This window comes from Neovison vison, chromosome 6 (assembly GCF_020171115.1).
Source record: "Neovison vison isolate M4711 chromosome 6, ASM_NN_V1, whole genome shotgun sequence".
Lineage (NCBI taxonomy): Eukaryota > Metazoa > Chordata > Mammalia > Carnivora > Mustelidae > Neogale > Neogale vison.
Window position 1 is genome coordinate 95,795,897 of NC_058096.1, and position 20,828 is coordinate 95,816,724.

General features: G+C 41.4%; 1 protein-coding gene across 7 annotated transcripts in view; it reads right to left on the bottom strand.

Annotated features, from left to right (window-relative positions):
• Positions 1-20,828, bottom strand: part of PLD1 (phospholipase D1) — a 198,189-nt gene that overhangs the window by 117,487 nt on the left and 59,874 nt on the right. For 6 of the 7 annotated variants that reach the window (XM_044251797.1, XM_044251795.1, XM_044251796.1 and 3 more), the window contains exons 2-3: positions 1,368-1,558; positions 951-1,078 (exon numbers count right to left, since the gene is read on the bottom strand). In XM_044251797.1, the coding sequence (XP_044107732.1) occupies positions 951-1,078; positions 1,368-1,527 (288 nt within the window). In that variant the 5' untranslated portion in view covers positions 1,528-1,558. The other variant, XM_044251798.1, reaches the window with a different exon arrangement.

Below are 20,828 nucleotides of genomic sequence, written 5' to 3' on the forward strand. Positions count from 1 at the left end.
AGAGCCTAAAGGAAAGGTGGGTGTAAACTAGGAGTCAAGATGTGCAGGCAAGCAAAGGTAGTCAGGGCAGACCACTAAGCAAAACTATGAGGACCAAGGTCGCACGTGGCACCCTGCAAAAGATGAGGAGGAAGGGCAGGCAGACCCTGCCTCTGGAGCAAGGTTCTTCTACCCTTCCCCTGAGGCAGAAGCCAAGGTGGCCTTCCTCTGTGGGGAACCAGAGTTTAGCCCCAGGGGACAAAGGCCAACAGCCTGCAGCAACTCCACTTATCAGACTTGACCTCTGTGATAAACAGTAACCGAGCAAAGGCAGCGACTCTAACAGCGTTTAGTTCAATCCATTCCACAGAGGGATGCTTTACTTGGTGAAGTCACCTTCACAGAAGATGCCTTTCTAGCACTCACAGAGAAAAGCCTGTGAACAGGGCCTAAAGGACAGGTGCTAAGAGCGAATCAGAGTGGCAGAGGAGGCCGGCACAATTCGCTCAGCTGGACTTCTGGGGAGTGACCCGGACCAGTCCACTAGCATCCTGGCCTGTTTCAAGAGCCAGGTGACATCATGATTTTCTTGCTAAACAAGCATTAGGAAAGCTAAGCTTTTCCTTGGCTTCTATGCGGCATTCTAGGTGGAATGGCTATGCCCCAGGAGCCCACATTAAACAGAAAATTGGGGAGAGAAGAGGACTAGGAGAGGCACTCAGCAATTTATTAAACTTGCCTTAGGCATCTCCCCCTTTTTTTAAGAGAGGCATTTTCCAGAATGAGGAAAGAGGCATATGAGAATAAAGACTAAATGGAAAGCAAAAACTTGAGAGGCAGTGAGGACTTAGAAGTGGTTTAAAAAAAAAAAATCTAAAAACATAGTCATCACTACAAGGAAGGAAAATGGAAGTCAGCGCATCGACTCGTCTACAATGGCTAACACAAGGTGAGTCCATAAATATGCTGACCCTTCTTGTAGATGTAAAGCGTTCCACTTCCAGGACTTGGGCTTTTATTGGACAGCCGGAAAGATACGTCTGTATGTTAGGCTCCTTAAATCCTTGAGTCTTATAAATAGCAGAGAACGGAATACACGCTAAAAAACAAACAAGTAGATAACGTTATTGCAGGAATACAATGACATTGCAAGGATACACGATATTAGCCCAACTTGCCTTTTCCGGGCATGGGCCCAAGAATCGTAACTACTATAAGCACACAGCTAATGAAGCAGTCTCAGCCCTCGGTGAAGCCCACAGGAAGATCTAACATAACACAATTAAAAAAGGGGAGGGGGGAATCAATCATTTGCCTGTTATTTCAAATCCGCGCTCTGCCAAGCAACGCCGATCAACTCTTGCCTCGCTCAGACCGTCGGTCTTTACCTTCCTGGATCTTGGGATCGCTGGGGGAAACATCGTAATCCACCTCTTCTCCCTCAAAGTGCAGCTCCCGCGTGTCCAGATTTTCTATCAAATTACTCATGTCAGCAGCGATTTTCTGCAGTGCGGAGGTATTGACTCTTGGCTCATTTTTCAGGGACATGTTGGCTTCCGACAGGGTACGAGCAAAGGGGCTGGGGAGAAAAAGGAAGGGTTACAAGGATTTACTATTTCGAATGAATCCACACTCATTCCACAGTATGAAGCCAGGCTTAGAGACAGCACATGGAAACAAGTCAACCCTCTCTGTGTGAGCCCCGGTTATCTCAAGCAACCTTGTCATTTATTTTCCTGTTTCATGTTTAAAGGATTCCAAGCCTGTAAATTAAATCGGAGTGAGATCCTTAATCACAAGCAAATAAAAAAGAGAAACGCTACATTGAATAAATGCCAACATATCTTTCATCCAATTTCATTAACTTGGATAAATGAGGAGAGACTCCAGGGAGGTTGGTTTGGCGATGGTGATTCAGAGGGAAGGAATGGATTCTTCCCTCTAACAAATACATGGGGGAAAAAAATGTCAGGTAAAATTAACCCACTTTAAATATTTTCTAAATTCTCTCCTTTTTTAAGAAAACCGGTTCTATCTCATTTCGACATTTAATAACACAAGTCGTTGCACACCAATACCCAGGGAGGAAGAGTTCACACAGATATTATTTTTCCTTTAAAATACGGAGATTTACGCCTTGAGCGCTGTCATCAGAGCTGGATGAAAAATTCCTCTTGCTGGAAATAATCTCTCTGTTACAACCAGGCCTGAAAATGACAGGATTTTCACAAGAACAACTCGGCCATACAGGCTCACTTATTACTATACCTCACAAACATTTACAGAGCACCTGTCGCTCACTCATTGTGAGGTGCCATGAGCAAATACATAATGATGAATAAGGCTGGTCCCTGTGATTAAGGAGCTCCTGATACGGGTACATGACCCCAAGTTCATTCCTGGCCTCCTCCAAGGTCTTTAGCCTTCCTGAGAAGGGCATGTGCTGAGCGCAAGACCTTCAGCCAGGTTCTCTCCTACCAGTATGATCAAGAATCTGGGGGAGGGGGGTCGGGGGGGAAGGCTCTGTGGCCAACGCTAACAGAGCCTGACCAGACCTGCACAGCCCTTACGGGAGCTCATCAGGTCTCTGAAACCTGTACTGCCATGTCTGGTAGAAAGAGATCTTGTCTAGAAACTCAGAAGACTGGGGTAGAGGAATGTGGCTCTGGTTTGCCCAGATCTATATAATTAATAAAACAAAGTTCTCTGTGAACTACATAATTGATCATGTTTCTTTCTCCACGCTGGCTGTAAGGAAGCCTGGAGCCACATCAGTGGCCTACAGTTAGCAAAACAGAGGCCCATCCTTGCCTACGTTGCTTCCCCTCACCTTTCTTTCCCACTTCTAATTTATATTATAATAATAGTTAATGCATACTGATTGCTTTATATGCATTTGGCTTGGTGATAGTCCTTTATATACATTACCGTGTTTATCATCAATAATAAATCTAAGCAGCTTTCTTTCTATTGAAGAGCTTACCATCCCCTCTTCACAGAGAAAAACACTGAGGCACAGAGAGATTAGGTAATTTCATGAATACCTCGGACAATGTGTCCAAGGTCACAGAGCTTATAAGTAGTGAAGAAGGGATTTAAAACTGGGTCTTTCTGACCCAAGAGCTGATGTTCTCAACCACAGTCTTTTATCTTCCTGTACACCTTTGGTAAATACGTACGTGTCCCTGCAATAGATGGAAGTTTTAGTAAATTCGAAGTGCCCCTGGACAAGACTCAAATGGAAAGAACGGAAAGGGACTTCCTCTTGAAGCTCAGTACTTTGGGATGGAGCCATTTACGCTCTTGGGGCCTTCGTTACTCCTTATAGGCTAAGGAGGGTGAGCATTTCATCTCTAGGGTCCCTGTAACACTAGAACCCTAACTGTAGATAAAAAATGTCCCCTATTGTTCAGCTTCCCCATATAAGTTAATCACTTTAACCCAAGAAACTAACCCAAGTAGTTTTTTGTATGAACACAAGAAGCAGGTGGCAGATGCTTTCCAGCCTGGATAATTTACTGAAGGTCGGCTTGGCTTCCGTGGAGGAGCTTGTTGCCTCTGGTCACAATTGAAATATTTATTTCCTTCCCTCTCACCTCAACAAACACTTACTAGATGCCACCCATGAGCCAGGTTTTGCTTCATTTAAAATACAAGGTAATGAAAAACTTAGAAGAAATGAGACAAGGTAAAGCAAGTAAGAAATTACCTCATATCACAGCTGCTCATGAATCTGTAAATCTTGGGTATTTTCTATTGATTAAACTGTCTTACGGCTAACTCTGCCAACTTCCTTAGCACAGCAAAGGAAAACAGGAGTTACTCCAGTGACTGTCCTCTGGGACAGAAAGTCAGGTTAAAATGCATGTTGAAGTTGAGATAGACAGAGATCAGATTATACTACATACTGCAAGAAAAGTGGAATAAATAGTACAGAGTCACTGAAATCGAGCTAAAAGAAAAAACCTTTTTCAGATAGAAAGAACAGAAGCATATAAACTTGTGAAAAACTTAAGAGAAATAGAAAGGAATTTTCTCATCAGTTATACTCAAGTGCTTTTTATGTGCGAATAAATAAGCAAATTTCAGCACAGCTATGTTATTTAATACTCACAATGGTACCACCTGATATTTATGATTATTCTGAAAGACTCAGTTAAGGAACTTGCCCACGGTCACTCAACTTGTTGTCAGTATTGAGTTTACTTATAAAGCAGATTTGGTTGGCTCTCAAATCTCATTGACTTGGTTATAGAAGTTCATAATCATTGATTTTATTTAATGGGGTGAATGTCTATAAATTAATCTTTTTATAAGGTTTATGTTTCATAACAACAAAAGATGTTAGCTAGTTCAACCCCTGTACCTTCAAAGGGATCCTACTAGCCCTACAGTCATTGTAATTATAGAAACAACATATCCCAACAGCCTCCTGCATTTCTTTTTAGCCTTTCGTTTTTGTGGTTCATAATATTTTATAATATCACATGGAGTCTCAGTGGACCCTAACGGTTTGTAGATTTTTTTTTCAAGCTTTTGTAAGACTCTAACCATTTAATAATAGAAAATGAACCAAACTGTCCACATTACTGCCTCCACTCATGTCCATGGTTGCTCTGTGTTGACGTTTTGTCCATCAATTGTATTGCTGGTTTCATTCTTGAATATCAAACTGTAAGGCCATCCACACTTGTATGTTGTCAAACCTTAATTTATTAGCCTATGTTTTCTTTTATCTAAATTAATCTGTACTGGTGAGTGAACAGCTGCCACAGTCACAGCCTATCTTAACCAGCAATGGGATAAGGCCTTCAGTGTTTACATTTGAGATAATGTAATTGATTTTGTTATCTCCTTATAAAATACTACAAGATCATTATCTCTCTCGGTACCAAGTAGAGATGGTGCCCATGGATGATAACAGCAGCTGTGTTTTATTTCTGTTTGCATCTCAATCTGGGAAGTAAATGGAGTTGATTTTTTTTCTTCCTGGTATTGAATACTAGAATTATAATTTTTTGCAGGGAACAGTTTTAAATGACCTCCTGTTATTCACTGGTGAAATCAGAGAACTCTAGAGTTTTCTTCTAATCTTAATGGTCAACATGACTGAGAAGTAGAACACCAAAGGAAGCAGATATTTTCCTTTTGGATAGTACATAAGCAATGTCTACGCCAAAAATATAATAATAATATTAGAACTATTAATTTTTTAAAAGATTTTATTTATTTATTTGACAGACAGAGATCACAAGTAGGCAGAGAGGCAGGCAGAGAGAGAGGAGTTAGCAGGCTCCCCGCAGAGCAGAAAGCCCCATGCAGGGCTCAGTCCCAGGACCCTGGATTCATGACCTGAGCCGAAGGCAGAAGCTTTAACCCATTGAGCCAACCAGGTGCCCCAGAACTATTAATGTTAAAATAAATGTTAATGTTAGTTAATATTTGCTGACTATATACTGTATGCCAGGCACTATTCATAAAGATTAATGACACACTCTCAATGAATCTCACAACAATCTTAGGAGCAGGGCCCTATTATTACCCTTTCGTTTTGTTTTGTTTTAGAGAGAGAGAGATGGTGGGGGGTGGTGTGGGATGGGCAGAGGGAGAGGGAGAATCTTAAGCAGACTCCATGCTCAGCGTGCCCAGGGCTCAATCGCATGACCCTGAAATCACAACCTGAGCCAAAATCAAGAGTTGAAGGCTTAGCCGACCAAGCCATTCCAGGCACACTTACTACTCCCATGTTAAAGAAGAGAAGCTTAGAGAGAATGGGCAACTCTCCCAGAGCCTGTGGCTAGGAAGTGATTAGAGCTGGACCCAACTCTGGTTGACCTGACTCCAAAGTCCAGCTACTTAACCAGCCAGAAGTGAACTGGGGGGGTGGCAGGACGGTTAGACACTGAAGATTTTTACTCCTTCCTTAACATTCTCACAGAATAAAACAATTCAAAAAGGAACAACAATAACAAAAAAAAATTCAGCATTCATTCTATGAAGACAACCGACTGATTTCTTGCTTCCCTTTCTAACATAACATGCAAAGTTCTCCTCTATTATTTAACACATTATTTGTCCTTGCCAAGAAAAATAAATGCAATATATTTCCAAACCAAAAATCACAGCATAATGTTTGGATGTGAAACGAATTATAATTAGATCATTTAAAACCAAACTGAGTCACGGAGATTTCTCGTTTTCCCATTTTTCATTCTGTTGAAGTTAACTGGTGGGCCCATATAACCTCCCAGAGCACATTATATAGCAATGATTTGTCCAGAACTGACTGTCAAGTCAGTCCCCTGAAAGGTAAACATCATAAATGTGGACTCAAGTACTAAACTCAATATCTAGTGACATAGTAAGCCCTGAATAAATATTTTTTGAGTTGAGCTGACTTTGAATAAAGTAAATGATATTATCATAGTTTACATGCCAGATAATATATTTTGAGAAAATAACACATCAAAAAAAGGAAAAAAGACTCCTGGTGTTTAGTTGGATCTTTGATTTTTTTTTTTTTTTTTAAAGAACATGAGTTCCACAAATATCAATGGAGGGCTTACTATGCATCTTGGACATGTAATTAAATGTCAGGGCTGCAGGGGAGAGGCCGGATGACCAAAGTTATTCTACCATTATCATCAGTGTAACCCGGGCAACCAACAGCCTCCAGGGTTTCAGCATCCCCTCTGTAAAAGGGAAAACAGAGTCACCTACACTTCCTACCTTGGGAAGCTGTGAGGAGGCAATGTCATAATGCATACACAGCCACAGGCAAGGTTGCTAATATTACCTTTACATTCTATTAACAGTAGGGATACCTGGGTGGCTCAGTCGGTTAAGCATCTGCGTTCAGCTCAGGTCATGATCTCAGGGTCCTGGGATCGAGTCCTGCACTGGGCTCTCTGCTCTGCAGGAAGACTATTTCTCCCTCTGCCTGCCTCTCCCCCTGCTCATGCTCTCTCTCTCTCTTTCTCTCTCTCTGACAAATAAATTTTAAAAAATAAACAAATAAAAATAAATTCTATTAACTGGCAGCCCCTGAAAAATAACCTTAAGAAACGTTCTTTCATTTCAGTATTTTTCAGGGCTGACAGCTAGGAAATATCCTGTCTTTCAACACTTATTTAGCTCCAAATTAATATACCATCCAGTGGCTGTCTTTCTAGCTGTACTCCACTAAGAATGGGACTCTCCCATTCAGCCAGTCCTGAAATTTTCTGAACTTGACTCCACCATTTGCAGAGAAACCACCAGGCCTTTTCCAGAAAAAACAATCACCAGGTGTTAAGCAGTCAAACCCAGTTAGGGCACTTCCCGTTCCTTGCACATTTCCCCAGCCTCGTCGTCCTCTCCCTGTCTGACAAGACATCACTTCTGTTGCACTGTGTCCCATGTGTCCATTGCAGTGACTCCTGCTCCCTTTTGGATCCAGTCCCCTTCATGACTTTGATGAGATCTATGGAACCTCCCCCAACCCCAGAAAAAAATGAACATATTTTTCATATCCCTTCATAGGTTCATGGTTGTCCCTTCAAAACCCTTAGGTTCAGAAGCCCTTCTACTGAGCTGCCATCATGAGCTGATATGCTGCCGTGGCCATCTTCCCACCAGATGGGGACACTTTGAGGTAGGGGAGGGGGAAGCCAGACCTTTCACCACTGACACCTTGCTGAGCACCTGCTCAATAAATATTTGTTGGATGGCTGTAGTGGGCTATCTACAGAGAAACCAGCTGGCTCCAGGTTGTCCGGCAAATGCCACAAAGACACTTCCCTCAAATGCCACAGATACTCTCAGATGGAAAAGCCTTCTGGTTGAAAGACCCTCTGAGAGGAGCCATGAACTACAAGAAACACATAGGCTGCTGAAGTAGTAGCAACTAGAACACTGCCCTCCGAGCTCACCATGCACCAGGATTCCACCAAGAATCTTCACGCCTCCTCACAACAACGTCATGCGGGGAGGTACGGTCCTCATTCCCTCTTTATAGCTAACAAAACAGGCTGACCAAGGCGACAAGTCAGAAAGCACACCAGCTCTAAGCACAGGTCTGGCTGAGTGGGAAGCCAACTCCCGTTCTGCTACTGAGTCCACTGGCACCCATGTCAGAAAAAGAGACGCCACAGAATCACACACTCCCTTCTCCTGTGCATGGCCTTTGCGGTCAGGCTTGCTGTCACTTGCCTGGTTCCAGGAAGTAAAAGTTCGGCTCCCAAACACTATCCACCCTCTGAGCTCCAGATCTGATCTGACCTTGGGGCCCGCTGAGTCCAGCAATCTCCCATTGACTTATCCTTCTTTCCTGGTTTCATATCACAGCCCCCACTCGGTCTAACGCGGACTCTGCTCTTCTCCCTGAGGCGTCAAGATTACAGAGGAGGGGGCGGAATATTCTAGAATATTGGTGCATCCATGGAACCAAGTTGGAAACCATGTTCTCTCCTTTTTCCCCAGCTACAAACAAAAACAGATCTACAACTACACAAAGCAATACTTGTTAGCATGATAACCACTTCTTGATTCTCATGATTTTCCCTGAATCCTCTGACCTCCTTGGATGGCCTCTCTTCTCTGCCATAAACTGTCTTAGTCATTTCCTTTGCCGTGTCCTCGGGTTACATATTCCCCTCTTTGCCGTAGCATCATCTCCCTTTGTTTCGTCTCAGTCCTATCTTTGAAATCAAACAGATGTTTCATTTCCAGAGCCAAATACCAGTGTTAAGGAAAACAGAGATCTATTTCAAATATGGGTAGATATGAAGGTCTGACCTGTCATTTACCAAGTTCCTCCGCTGGGCCAAGTACTAAAGGCACGTTATAGAGATTTCTCCTTCTCCTAATCTCCTAAAATGATAGTCTCATTTAGAATCGAGGACACAGAGCCGTAGCAGCCTTACTGAGACTGCACAGCGGTGAGTGGCGAGGCCGATCCCAGCGTAGGCCACCCCGATGGGTCCACACTACCCACCTCCCCAGCCTCGGTCACTGGCTCAGTGGAAATCTGCTCCATTCTTAGCTCTTCTCCTCATCCCATCATCTGTGTCTGCCTCTTGCTGGCTGAGGGCAGGGCTTCCACACAGCCTGCCCAGGACACAGCCCAGCCGGGGCTAGGATGGGTCCAGCACCCCGACTCCACCCACCCTTCAGATCCCCAGACGCACTGGCTCATCCTCAGGCTTCTGGATTCAGCTTTCTCCAGAGTTGTGTGAGTGTGGGCTAGGGGGACATGGGGGACTAAGTCACATAGCCTCTGAGATCAGGGGAGTTAAAATGGATGCATGCCCTTCCCCTCTCCTCCCAGCTGACAGCACTGAGAACCTGAGTACCACAGAGCCAACCCAGAAGCAGGGGGCGGGGGTTAAGACCACCAAGCGCCTTAGCTCAGGCTCTTAATTACCCAGGAAACTTGGGCTAGGGTCGTGTTGTAATCAACAGGAACCATGAAGCATCCTGCCTCCTGCAGAAATCCATATTGTGCTGAAGTTAATAGCAATAAGAAAAAGTAAATTTGGCATAGTGCTTTTATGCCCAACTGATCTGGACACATTGCACACGTTAACTCAACTGTCCTTACAACAGCCCTATGAAGAGGGTACTTTCTTTAGCCCCTTCTTATAGTCGAGGCAACTGAGGGCACAGACAGGCTAAGTGACTTGCTCAAGCTCACACAGCAACCTGATGGGAGTCAACTGCCTAGTTTGCTCCTGTTTTTGCTTTCACTAACCTGGACAAGATCACTTCAGTGCTCAGTGTCCTCATCTAAAAACTGAAATTAACAACCAGTTGTCTTGTTTAGACTTTACAAGAGACACATTATTGTAAGAAAGACTCTTCTCTCAGCATCACTAAATGCCAGAGAAAACAACACATTCTACACAACCCCACCCAGGAGATAAAAACCTTCCCCAAATGCCAAGGGTATTCATATGTTCTGAGCCAACACCTAAGTAAGACTTGTTCCTGCTTCTGTTGACGGCAATGTACACATAAACATTTGTATTTGGAGAAAACAGGGGAGGGGCCCCTATTAATTCCAAAGTTTATTAATAAGTTTTTTAGGTGTAAGAGACTCTGTATAAGCACTGCATTGATTTAAACAATAAGGATCCAAGAAGGAAAACTCTTCTTTATTTAAAAAAAAAAAAAAAAAAAAAGTAATTAACCCTGCTAAAATCTGTGGTCAGACTTCCAGAAATAACATCCTTTGGTATTAAGTGAATGTTTAATTTTTTATGTCCAAGAGTAGAACACGCAGGCTTGGTGATGGGACTTTAGGAGCTAGACGCTAACTACATATGAATTTATAGGAACAAGTATTACACTCGTTGACAAACTCCGCTAAGTAAACTAATATAAACCTTTCTCTCACTAAGGCAGACTTAGGCCACCAACGATTCAGTGGGTGAGCAACAGATTAACAAAATAAGTATTTTTTCCGGGATAGAGTTAATTTGCATCACATGGCTTTAAGAAAAATTCCCTTTCACTGGCTCAAAATATTAAAGATTGTTTTTAGTGAATACATGTTGCTTCTGATAAGAACTGATCAAGATGCTACGCTATGGATTCAAAAGTTTTGACTTCATTTCTACTATCACTGCTTCTTTTTCTTTTTTTTTTACTGTGTTGTGTTTTTATTTAAATCAATTAGCCAACATATAATCCATCATTCTTTTTTTTTAATTTTTTTTTAAGATTTTATTTATTTGACAGACAAAGATCACAAGTAGGCAGAGAGGCAGGCAGAGAGAGAGAGAGGGAGAAGCAGGCTCCCCGCCGAGCAGAGAGCCCGATGCGGGGCTCCATCCCAGGACCCTGGGATCATGACTTGAGCCGAAGGCAGAGGCTTTAACGCACTGAGCCACCCAGGTGCCCCCTTTTTTTTTTTTTTAAATTTTAATTGTTTATTTGACAGAGACAAACACTGCGATAGAGGAAACAGAAGCGGGGGAGTGGGAGAGGAAGAAGCAGGCCTCCCGCTGAGCTGGGAGCCCCATGCGGGGCTCAACCCTGGGATCATGACCTGAGCTGAAGGCAGACGCTTAACAACTAAACCACCCAAGCACCCCTACATCATAAGTTTTTGATGTAATGCTTTTTAAAAAACTGATCTTTGCATCTTTTGATGGGAGCCCCACTCAGCAAGAATCGGCATTCCCTCATACAGACTTTGTTTATCATTAAAATTCTTTCCAGCTGTCTAAACGTCTATGACTCCTCCCTTTCACTTCTTTCCAAAGGAACAACCAACCTTCTTTACAATGGGTTTAGGCAACACACAGAGCATTTTCAGTGATAACCCATGGATCTCACCTATGAGAAGAATGAAGCTGGAAAATACACCTGGGTAAAGTCCTCCAAACATTTTCCAGGGCTAATGAGCCCTCCAATTCTGTCAAGACTGCTGATAAACATAGCAAAGTCTCATTTTTTCTTACCCATCCACATACTTACAAAAAATATTTGTTGAGGCCGCAGAGTACCATGGAAAATATGTGATTTTTGAGTCAAACAGCTTAGACTCTCCTTATGCTGAAACAAGTTATCTACATCTCCGTAAGGCTCAGTCTCTAAATCTATAAAGTAGAAGTAATACTGTTCCAGAATTGTAAGAATTAAATGATCTAAAGGAAGTAGCTAAGAGCTGAGGCTCTAGCAGATACTGAAATAATGTTGGTTGTTCCTATGCCCTCAGCTATTCCTCGAGCTATAAGACCTATGACCAAGGCCCTGTATCCACACCAGAGCCCAGTCCCACCTCTAAGAACAAGAACTAGCAGTCAGAGTTGTATTCTGGGGATGGTCTGATGTCACCCACTATAGAAAACACTGCTACAGGGGCGCCTGGATGGTTCAGTTGGTTAAGCGACTGCCTTCAGCTTGGGTCAGGATCTCAGGGTCCTGGGATCGAGTCCCACATCAGGCTCCCTGCTCAGTGGGGATCCTGCTTCTCCCTCTCCCACTCTCCCTGCTTGTGCTCTCTCTCTCTTTCTCTCTAAAATAAATAGAATCTTGGGGCGCCTGGGTGGCTCAGTGGGTTAAGCCACTGCCTTCGGCTCAGGTCATGATCTCAGGGTCCTGGGATTGAGCCCCGCATCGGGCTCTCTGCTCAGCAGGGAGCCTGCTTCCCTCTCTCTCTCCCTGCCTCTCTACCTACTTGTGATCTCTCTCTGTCAAACAAATAAATAAAATCTTTAAAAAAAAAATAAATAAATAAAATAAAATAAAATAAATAGAATCTTAAAAAAAAAAAGAAAGAAAGAAAACACTGCTACAAATATATGAAAACAAAGCGATTAAGCTAATATAGTTGCTCCTTTCCCACTACAAACACAGAATTGCTGAATAAATTGTAATCCTATTTTTTAAAATACTTAGTTAAGGATAAAAGCAGAGGCAGCCACAAAAAATGCAATAATGAAGGAAAACCTCCAGTTTCTAAGGATGAGGACACAAAGTCAGATGAGTACCCTAGAACTAAAGCTGAAGGGGCTCAACGGTTTTGGTCTTGGATAAAAGTTCTGGGATTACAGTTCTGTCCCCACATGAATGTTAGGAGACAGGACCACAGGACGACAGGCAGCCAGGGCCTGGAAGCAAGCCTCCAAGAGTTACGCTATCTGTTTCAAAGAGACTAGAAAAACTATACCCAGCAATCCTGGGAAGAAACTGCATGGAACTGAGGTAATTACAAAATGAGAACCTTTAGATAAAACCGATCCAGGATGACAATTTCTGGCTTTCAGAAATGGAGGTGCAGTTCCTGTTACATTAGTCACCCGCAGATAAGGACTATAAATTCTATTATAAAAAGTCACTGAAGAACAACTACAGAGAAGCAGAAATGGGAAGGTAATCTACATTTGGAAGAAAGGAATGGCAGAGTTTTTGTCCAAAAGCAGACTAAGTCTGTGCTAGGCTGGGTGATGAAAATTCAGATAGAAAATCCATAATCCCGTTGGCTTGAAGACCCAGACAGCAGGCTTCATGGCTTTCACAACAGCTGAAAGGTGAAGTGGGAAACTCTGGAAAGGGGAGCCACAGAGGGGAGTGCCAAATTCTGCACAGGCTGACTCTTGAACCACACAGGCATGGGTACAATGCAACTCAGATAGTAGTAAAATGACTTCCACTGGGATTTCTGCAGCTGCCCACCACAGGAATGACAGAGATTGGAGTTTAAGTCCAGGCAAATTAACTACCCACTCAAAACCCAAAAAATCTCTTGAAAGGAACATAACTGAATTGAGCTTCTACAATATTCAGTCAATTTTCATCTAACATTTTTAGATATAGAAGAAATAGAAAAATGTGACCCATTCTGAAGAGAAAAGACTATCATCAATGGAGACTCATCCTGAGATGTTGAAATCAACTGACAAGGATTTTATTATATTTTTTTCTAAACGATTATTTATTTATTTTAGGAAGGAAACCAAGAGTCAGATGCTTAACTGACTGCACTACCCAAGGACCTCCAGCAGACAAGAATTTTAGAGCAACTGTTATAAAAAACTCAAGAACATAAAAGAAAATACGTTTTTCATGAACAAAAGAAAATCTTAGCGGGAAGAAAGAAAAATTCCCTGGATGGGCTTAACAGAAAATGGCAATGACAAAAGAAGGTGTCAGTGAACTTGAAGACAGATCAACAGAAATTATCCAATCTGAAGAACAGACAGAAGAGGAAGAAGATTTCTAATAAATGAATAGAGCTCCAGTGACTTATATACTCATGTCAAAAGATCAAACATACATGTAATTTGGAGCCCAGAAAGTTGGGCTAGAGAAAAAATGAAGGGAAAAAAAAGTATTTAAGGAAATAATGGCTAAAAATTTTATCAACTTTGGTAAACAAGATAGATTTACAGATTGAAGATGTATGGTGGATTCCAAGCAGGAATAAATACAAAGAAAATCACATCTTTGCATATTAAAGTCAAGCTGCTAAAGTATAAAGAAAAGAGATGTTAAGAGTAGGAAGAGAAGAAGGACTTATGACATTCAAGAGGACCATACTAAGGACCACTAGACTCTCATCAAAAACAAATGGGGGTGGGGTACCTGGGTGGCTCAGTCAACTAAGCATCTGACTCTTGGGTTTTGGCTCAGGTCGTGGACCTTAGGTTGTGAGATCAAGCCTCACCTCAGGCTCCACACTCAGTCCAAAGTTCTTTCCCCCACTCCCTCTCCCTTCCCCTCTGCTCCTCCCACACTAAGCTCTCCCTTTCTCTCCCCCTCTCTTTCTCTAATAAATAACTAAAATCTTTAAAATGGCAAGAAACAAACTGGGCTATAAGACAGTGAAATGATATCCTAAAATTCAACAGAAATAGAACCAAATAAATGAATATGTTACTTTTCCTGAAAATAATCTACTAATTCAAATTCCAAAGAATTTCCTGTAGAACTTGACAATATGGCCCTAAAATTCATAACAGAAAAGAATTAAGAATAGGCAGATAAGTTTTGTCTAACCAGGTATCAAGAATTATTATAAAGCCGGAGAAATTAAAATAGTGTGGTACTGACAGAGAAATAGACACATAGACCCAACTACGTTCTTATTTTGGTTCCCCAAAATAAGCCCATGCATATATGGGTCTTGGCAGATGACAGAAATGGCATGGAAAAGAATTAGAAAAGAAAAAATAAGCTCTTCAATAAACAATGCTAGCACTACTGGCAATTCACAAAGAAATAGAAAATAAAATTAGTTCTCAATCTCAGAGCTCCCATAAAAATACTTTTGTGCAGATTAATGCCCTAAATGTGATTAAGAAAAATTCTAACCTATGGAAGAAGTCTTTATGACCTTAGAGTCACAAAAGCATCTTCACAAGATAAAAAAAAGCACAGCCCATAAAGGAAAAGCTCATAAATTTAACTACACTAAATTTAAAACTTCTAAATTTAAAACTTCTGTTAGACAAATGACAAAATTAAATAACAAACCCAAATCTGGAGAAAACATACACAGAATATACAAAGAACTCCTAGAAATGCGAAAGAAGAAGATCCAAAGACCAGTAGAAAACAGACCAGGAGTACATGCAGGCAATTCACAGAAGATGAATTCTAAATTTACAGTGAATCTTTAAACATGTTTAACCATTCCAGTAATCAGGGAAGTCATTTTGAAACAATAGGATACTTTTTCAGGGCACCTGGGTGGCTCAGTGGGTTAAAGCCACTGCCTTCGGCTCAGGTCATGATCTCAGGGTCCTGGGATCGAGTCCCGCATCGGGCTCTCTGCTCAGCGGAGAGCCTGCTTCCTCCTCTCTCGCTCTCTGCCTGCCTCTATGCCTGCTTGTGATCTCTCTCTGTCAAATAAATAAATAAAATCTTTTTTAAAAAAAAAGATACTTTTTCATATCCATTGAACTAGTAAATTTTTTGCAAATCAGAAATTATAACATATTAGTAAGATAATGAAACTCTCATGCACCAATTGGTAGAAGTATGAGTTAAAATAGCATGTTGAGGGGTGCCTGGGTGGCTCAGTGGGTTAAAGCCTCTGCCTTCGGCTCAGGTCATGATCCCAGGGTCCTGGGATCGAGCCCCGCATAGGGCTCTCCACCCAGCGGGGAGCCTGCTTTCTCCTCTCTCTCTGCCTGCCTCTCTGCCTACTTGTGATTTCTGTCTGTTAAATAAATAAACAAAATCTTAAAAAAAAAAAAAAAAAGAGCATGTTGGAGGAGCACCTAGGTGCTCAGTTGATTAAGCATCTGCCTTCGGCTCAGGTCACAATCTCAGGGTCCTGGGATCAACCCCCACATCAGGCTCCTTGCTCAGCAGAGAGTCAGCCTCTCTCACTCCCTCTGACCCTCTTCCCCACCTGTGCACTCTCACTGTCTCAAATAAATAAAATGTTTTAAAATAAAATAACCCATTGGAAAGCAATTTGACAAAGTCTAAAAAATTGGAACATGGCATAACCTTCCCCTGCAATTCTTACTCTAAATATATTCACCAAGAAACTCAACCATGGGTGAGTTTATATAGGAACATATATTATGAATGAGCACTGAAGCACTTGTTTACAGTAAAGAAAACTGGAAAACCTAAACGTCCACCTATCAGAGAATGGATAAATGAATTATATTTTTAATGAAGTACTATATGGCAGAGAACATAAACAGACCAGAACTGCCTGTATCATCATGAATAAATCCCAACACAAAGTTTGGTGAAAAAAGACAACTTAGAATTTTTGTTTAAGATTCAAAAACACACAGAATAACCCTATATGGTGCCCATTAACATCTAGAAGTAGGACATACAAAGTAACTGGGGAAATAATATACAACAACTTCAGAAGAGGGGTCACCTTTAGAGAGAAAGAATGAGAAAGAATGCAATTAGGAAGAGGCACGAAGAGGACTCAATACACCAGTAACATTTTCTTTCTTATTTTGATTCAGAAGGCTATGAGTCTAAATGATAAAACTTATTAAATGTACATGTTATAGGTACATAGGTTTTTATTTCCTAAATGTTAATCTGTATTTTTATAATATTTCATTTAAAATAAATTTTAAAACTATCCAATATAAGTGACATTTTACTCATGTCCTTAAACCTAGTCTTGATGATTTTTGCGTTTTTTACAAAAATGAGATTCACTACTCCTTCTAAATTCAGCCAATACTGGTGACCCACTAACAGGGTAACATATAAAATACCACAAAGTGCTTTGTCTCCCACTGTCCCTCACTCGCCCTTGGGAAAGCATATGTATTTATAGACTTCAAGCTGATTTCCCTTAAAATCAACAGCTGGGGGGCGCCTGGGTGGCTCAGTGGATTAAGCCGCTGCCTTCAGCTCAGGTCATGATCTCAGGGTCCTGGGATCGAGTCCCGTATCGGGCTCTCTGCTCAGCAGAGAGCCTGCTTCCCTCTCTCTCTCTCTGCGTGCCTCTCCATCTACTTGTGATTTCTCTCTGTCAAATAAATAAATAAAATCTTTAAAAAAAAAAAATCAACAGCTGGCACGCACAAATTTTGGCCTTGGTTGGGGATTGGTTCAACATCAACGCTAGAAAGATGAAGTTAAATGGGCCAGTAGTGGAACTGAAAGTAAATCTGGTCTTTTTTGAGGCAAATAAACCTTCCAAGTGGAGCCTTGATGATCCATGGCTGTGATCTACAAAGCTGGGTTTTCCACTGTTAATAGCAGTGATGCTCAGGCAAGTGAAAACTAAACTGTATTTGCTTTTGCCTTCTCAGGGGAGTTATTAAAATTGCTTCAATTAATTTTTTTTAAAAAGAAAGCCTTGATATATGCACTTAATTTCCCCTCCTTAGCACCAGGTAATTTAACACTTCAAATTAGGAAGTCCCTTTCTTTACTCTAGAAGTCCAAGTATTTCAAATATAATGAAGCTCATTTCACAAGTTCCTCAAAAATATAGAAGTAAAAATGATAATACACATTATTAAAATTATAACCAACATATGGCGAGGATGCAGAGAAAGGGTAACCCCCCTACGCTATTGATGGGAATGCAAGCTGGTGCAGCCACTCTGGAAAACAGCATGGAGGTTCCTCCAAACGTTGAAAACAGAGCTACCATACGACCTAGCAATCACACTACTGAGTATTTACCCCGAAGATACAAATGTAGGGATCTGAAGGGGCATGTGCACCGCAATGTTTATAGCAGCAATGTCCAAACTATGGAAAGAGCCCAGATGTCCATCCACAGATAAATAGATAAAGAAGATGTGGTATATATATACAATAGAAACTATGCAGCCATCAAAAGCCATGAAATCGTGCCGTTTGCAACAACATGGATGAACTAGAGGGTATTATGCTAAGTGAAATAAGTCAATCAGAGAAAGACAATTATCATATGATCTCACTGATATGAGGAATTTGAGAAACAAGACAGAAGATCTTAGCAGAAGGGAGGGAAAAATCAAACAAGATGAAACCAGAGAGAGAGAGAAACCATAAGAGACTCCTAATCTCAGGAAACAAACTGAGGGTTGCTGGGGGGTGTGGGGGGAGGGATAGGGTGGCTGGGTGATGGACATTGGGGAGGGTACATGCTATGGTAAGTGCTATGAATTGTGTAAGCCTGATGATTCACAAACCTGTACCCCTGAAACAAATAATACAGGTTAATTTTTTAAAAAAAAGAAAATTAAATGTATAAAAACTAAGAATTACTTGCAACTTACTTGGAAAATGGTATGAAAACCGCTTTTTAAACTTTGAAGTCTTCTAGTCCCCAAAATTTGCAAGTAATTTTGTATCTTATACATAATGCATGCAAAACTCATACAGAGCTCTGAATATATTATTTTATCTAACTTTATAAGGATGTTTCAATATCACATTTTTCATTTATTCTATATTCACACTTTAGCAGCATTTTTGCATAATAAAGAATAAAATCGCTCAACATTAAAAAAACATAGCCAACATAGCATTTTACTTCTTTTAACACATTCTCCTATACTTGATGTCACTGATCTTCAGAATACTCAACAAGAGGAGTATCACTGCCCCTTCTACAGCAGAGATGAGCAAACCAAGGCTCAAGGGAGAGAGGAGAGAGGCCCCACGTCAGGCTGTTCGGCTACAGTGTGTGTGTTGGGGGGGCTCACTCTCGAGCTCTAGTGAAATTGAGAAAAACACGTATCTCAGACTAAAACATGTAGCCTCCCTGTTACAGAAACACCTGAGAAACCACTGGTCCCAGCTACCACCCGGATTCTGGTTGAGAGGTCGTCTACGAGAGTGATATGGCTACCTACATTTGCATGTCCGTTCCACACTCACTGGCTAAGGATCCTAGGCAAGTAACTTAACCTCTCCGTGCCTCATTTGCCAATCAATAAAAATGGGGTTGACTAAAAATGCCTCCATTACTGGGTTGCTATGAGGTAAATTAATTAACATATAAAATGCTAAAAATAATATCTGGTCCAAAGCTAAGTGCCATATGCATGTTACAAGCTCTTATCATAAACGGGCCTTCTTACTTCTTAATGCAAAACAAGGTAAATAATGACACCAAAAACTTCCTCAGAGAAATATTTGTGAGACCACTATCCTGTTTTTTATTTTACTTATGTTCACTTAGCCAACATATAGCACATCATTAGTTTCTGAGGTAGTGTTTAACGATTCATCAGCTGCATATAACACCCTTGCTCATCACCATATGTGCCCTCCTTAACACCCGCCACCCGGTCACCCCATCCCTCACCCCCCTCCCCTCTGCAGCAATTGCCACTGTCGTATTTAAATTCTCCTCATGGTAGGGGCTGGCTCAGCCAGAAAAGCATGTGACTTTTGATCTCAGAGTTGTGGGTTCCAGCCCTATGCTGGGTATAGAGATTACTTAAATACATAAAATTTTATAAAATAAAAATAAACAAATTCTACTCACGGTAGCAGTTTTCAAAAGCCATCTGGAAAAAGTGACTATTTTCAGATTTCCTTAAGTACAAATCTCTTTCAATAGACAACCTTCTTAGATTTCTTCTTCTTACTTAGATTTTTTCTTTTTATACTTAAGACTCATGTTTCAAAAAAAAAAAAAAAAGACTCATGTTTCTCCCTAGATTGATTCTTATAATACTTGTATACTATTCACAGAAGTATTTATACTAAGAATTACCATTCCCTATTACAGAGTTTCACTTAAGAAGGATTTGTAGGAAATTGTTAGGAGCCTTATATCACATACTACAGAAAACGACAACCAACCACCTGCATATTATTACAAGATTTCAGACTGTCTTTAGTTCCCCCTTTTAACATCGTCATCAATGGCGTCACTTGCATGTAGATATGTGGCTGGAAAAGACAGCTGTGAAGATGCTCTTCTTTAGCTCAGAAACCTACAATGTGGGCCTCCCCATCTCCCAGCCCCCTACACACACACATATACACATACACACACACACACACACACACACACACACACAGCTGGACCATAGCCCAAGATCACGATTATCACATTTGAATTTCTGATTTGTATGCAAAATGCCTTTATAGCCCAACCTTCTACTTAGGTCTACTAATTTGCTACTGTCTGGTCAGTTGGTTCCTGGGGATCGAGCCTCAGTCTGATCAGACCTCTAGAGTCAACTACCAATGCACAGAAGCTAATAATACAGAGGAAAATGTTAAACTGTACCATGAGGATACAGTCAGCAAAACCCAGCCCACAGGCCACTCTACAGGTCAAACAGGCCAGGGTTTTATTCAAGAAAAATTACAAGGAAAAGAAAAGGATGCAAGAGACTCTGTAGATTAAAACTGGTTCAAAATACATATCAAATAAGAAAATGATAAACAAGCAAAATTAAACCCTAGCATCTGGGGATGCACACTCACGTGATAAAACTATGAAGAAACACAAAAAGAGTGATTACTTTGGGGGTCGGGGGACTGGCACTGGGGCCGGCTTCTGAAGTGGCTGGCACAGTTCCTTCTCTTGATCTGAGTTACTAGTTACACAGGTGTTTGATTTATAGCTATGTACTAGCCTGTACACTGGGCCCTGGTCATTCCCCCCACCTGTGCATTCCCCTGTCACTCTAAACACCCCTCCTCCTCCAATTCTCTGCCTGCTGAGACCTTCCACATTCCCTCTTACTGAAACTTTCCAGGCTCTCCCCAACCCATCCCCTGCAGGCAGAGATAGCCTTTCTCTGGACTAAGCTTTGCATCATCTGGTTTCTAAGTTTCTGGTGGCACTTGTAACTCAGAGGTCTGGGGCCAGGCCTCATGTCGTCTGTGATGTTGTCAACTCTTGGGAACGGGAAGTCTGGTCATTCCCACAGATGAGCACAGTAATCAACCAAAAGATTTTTCCAAGT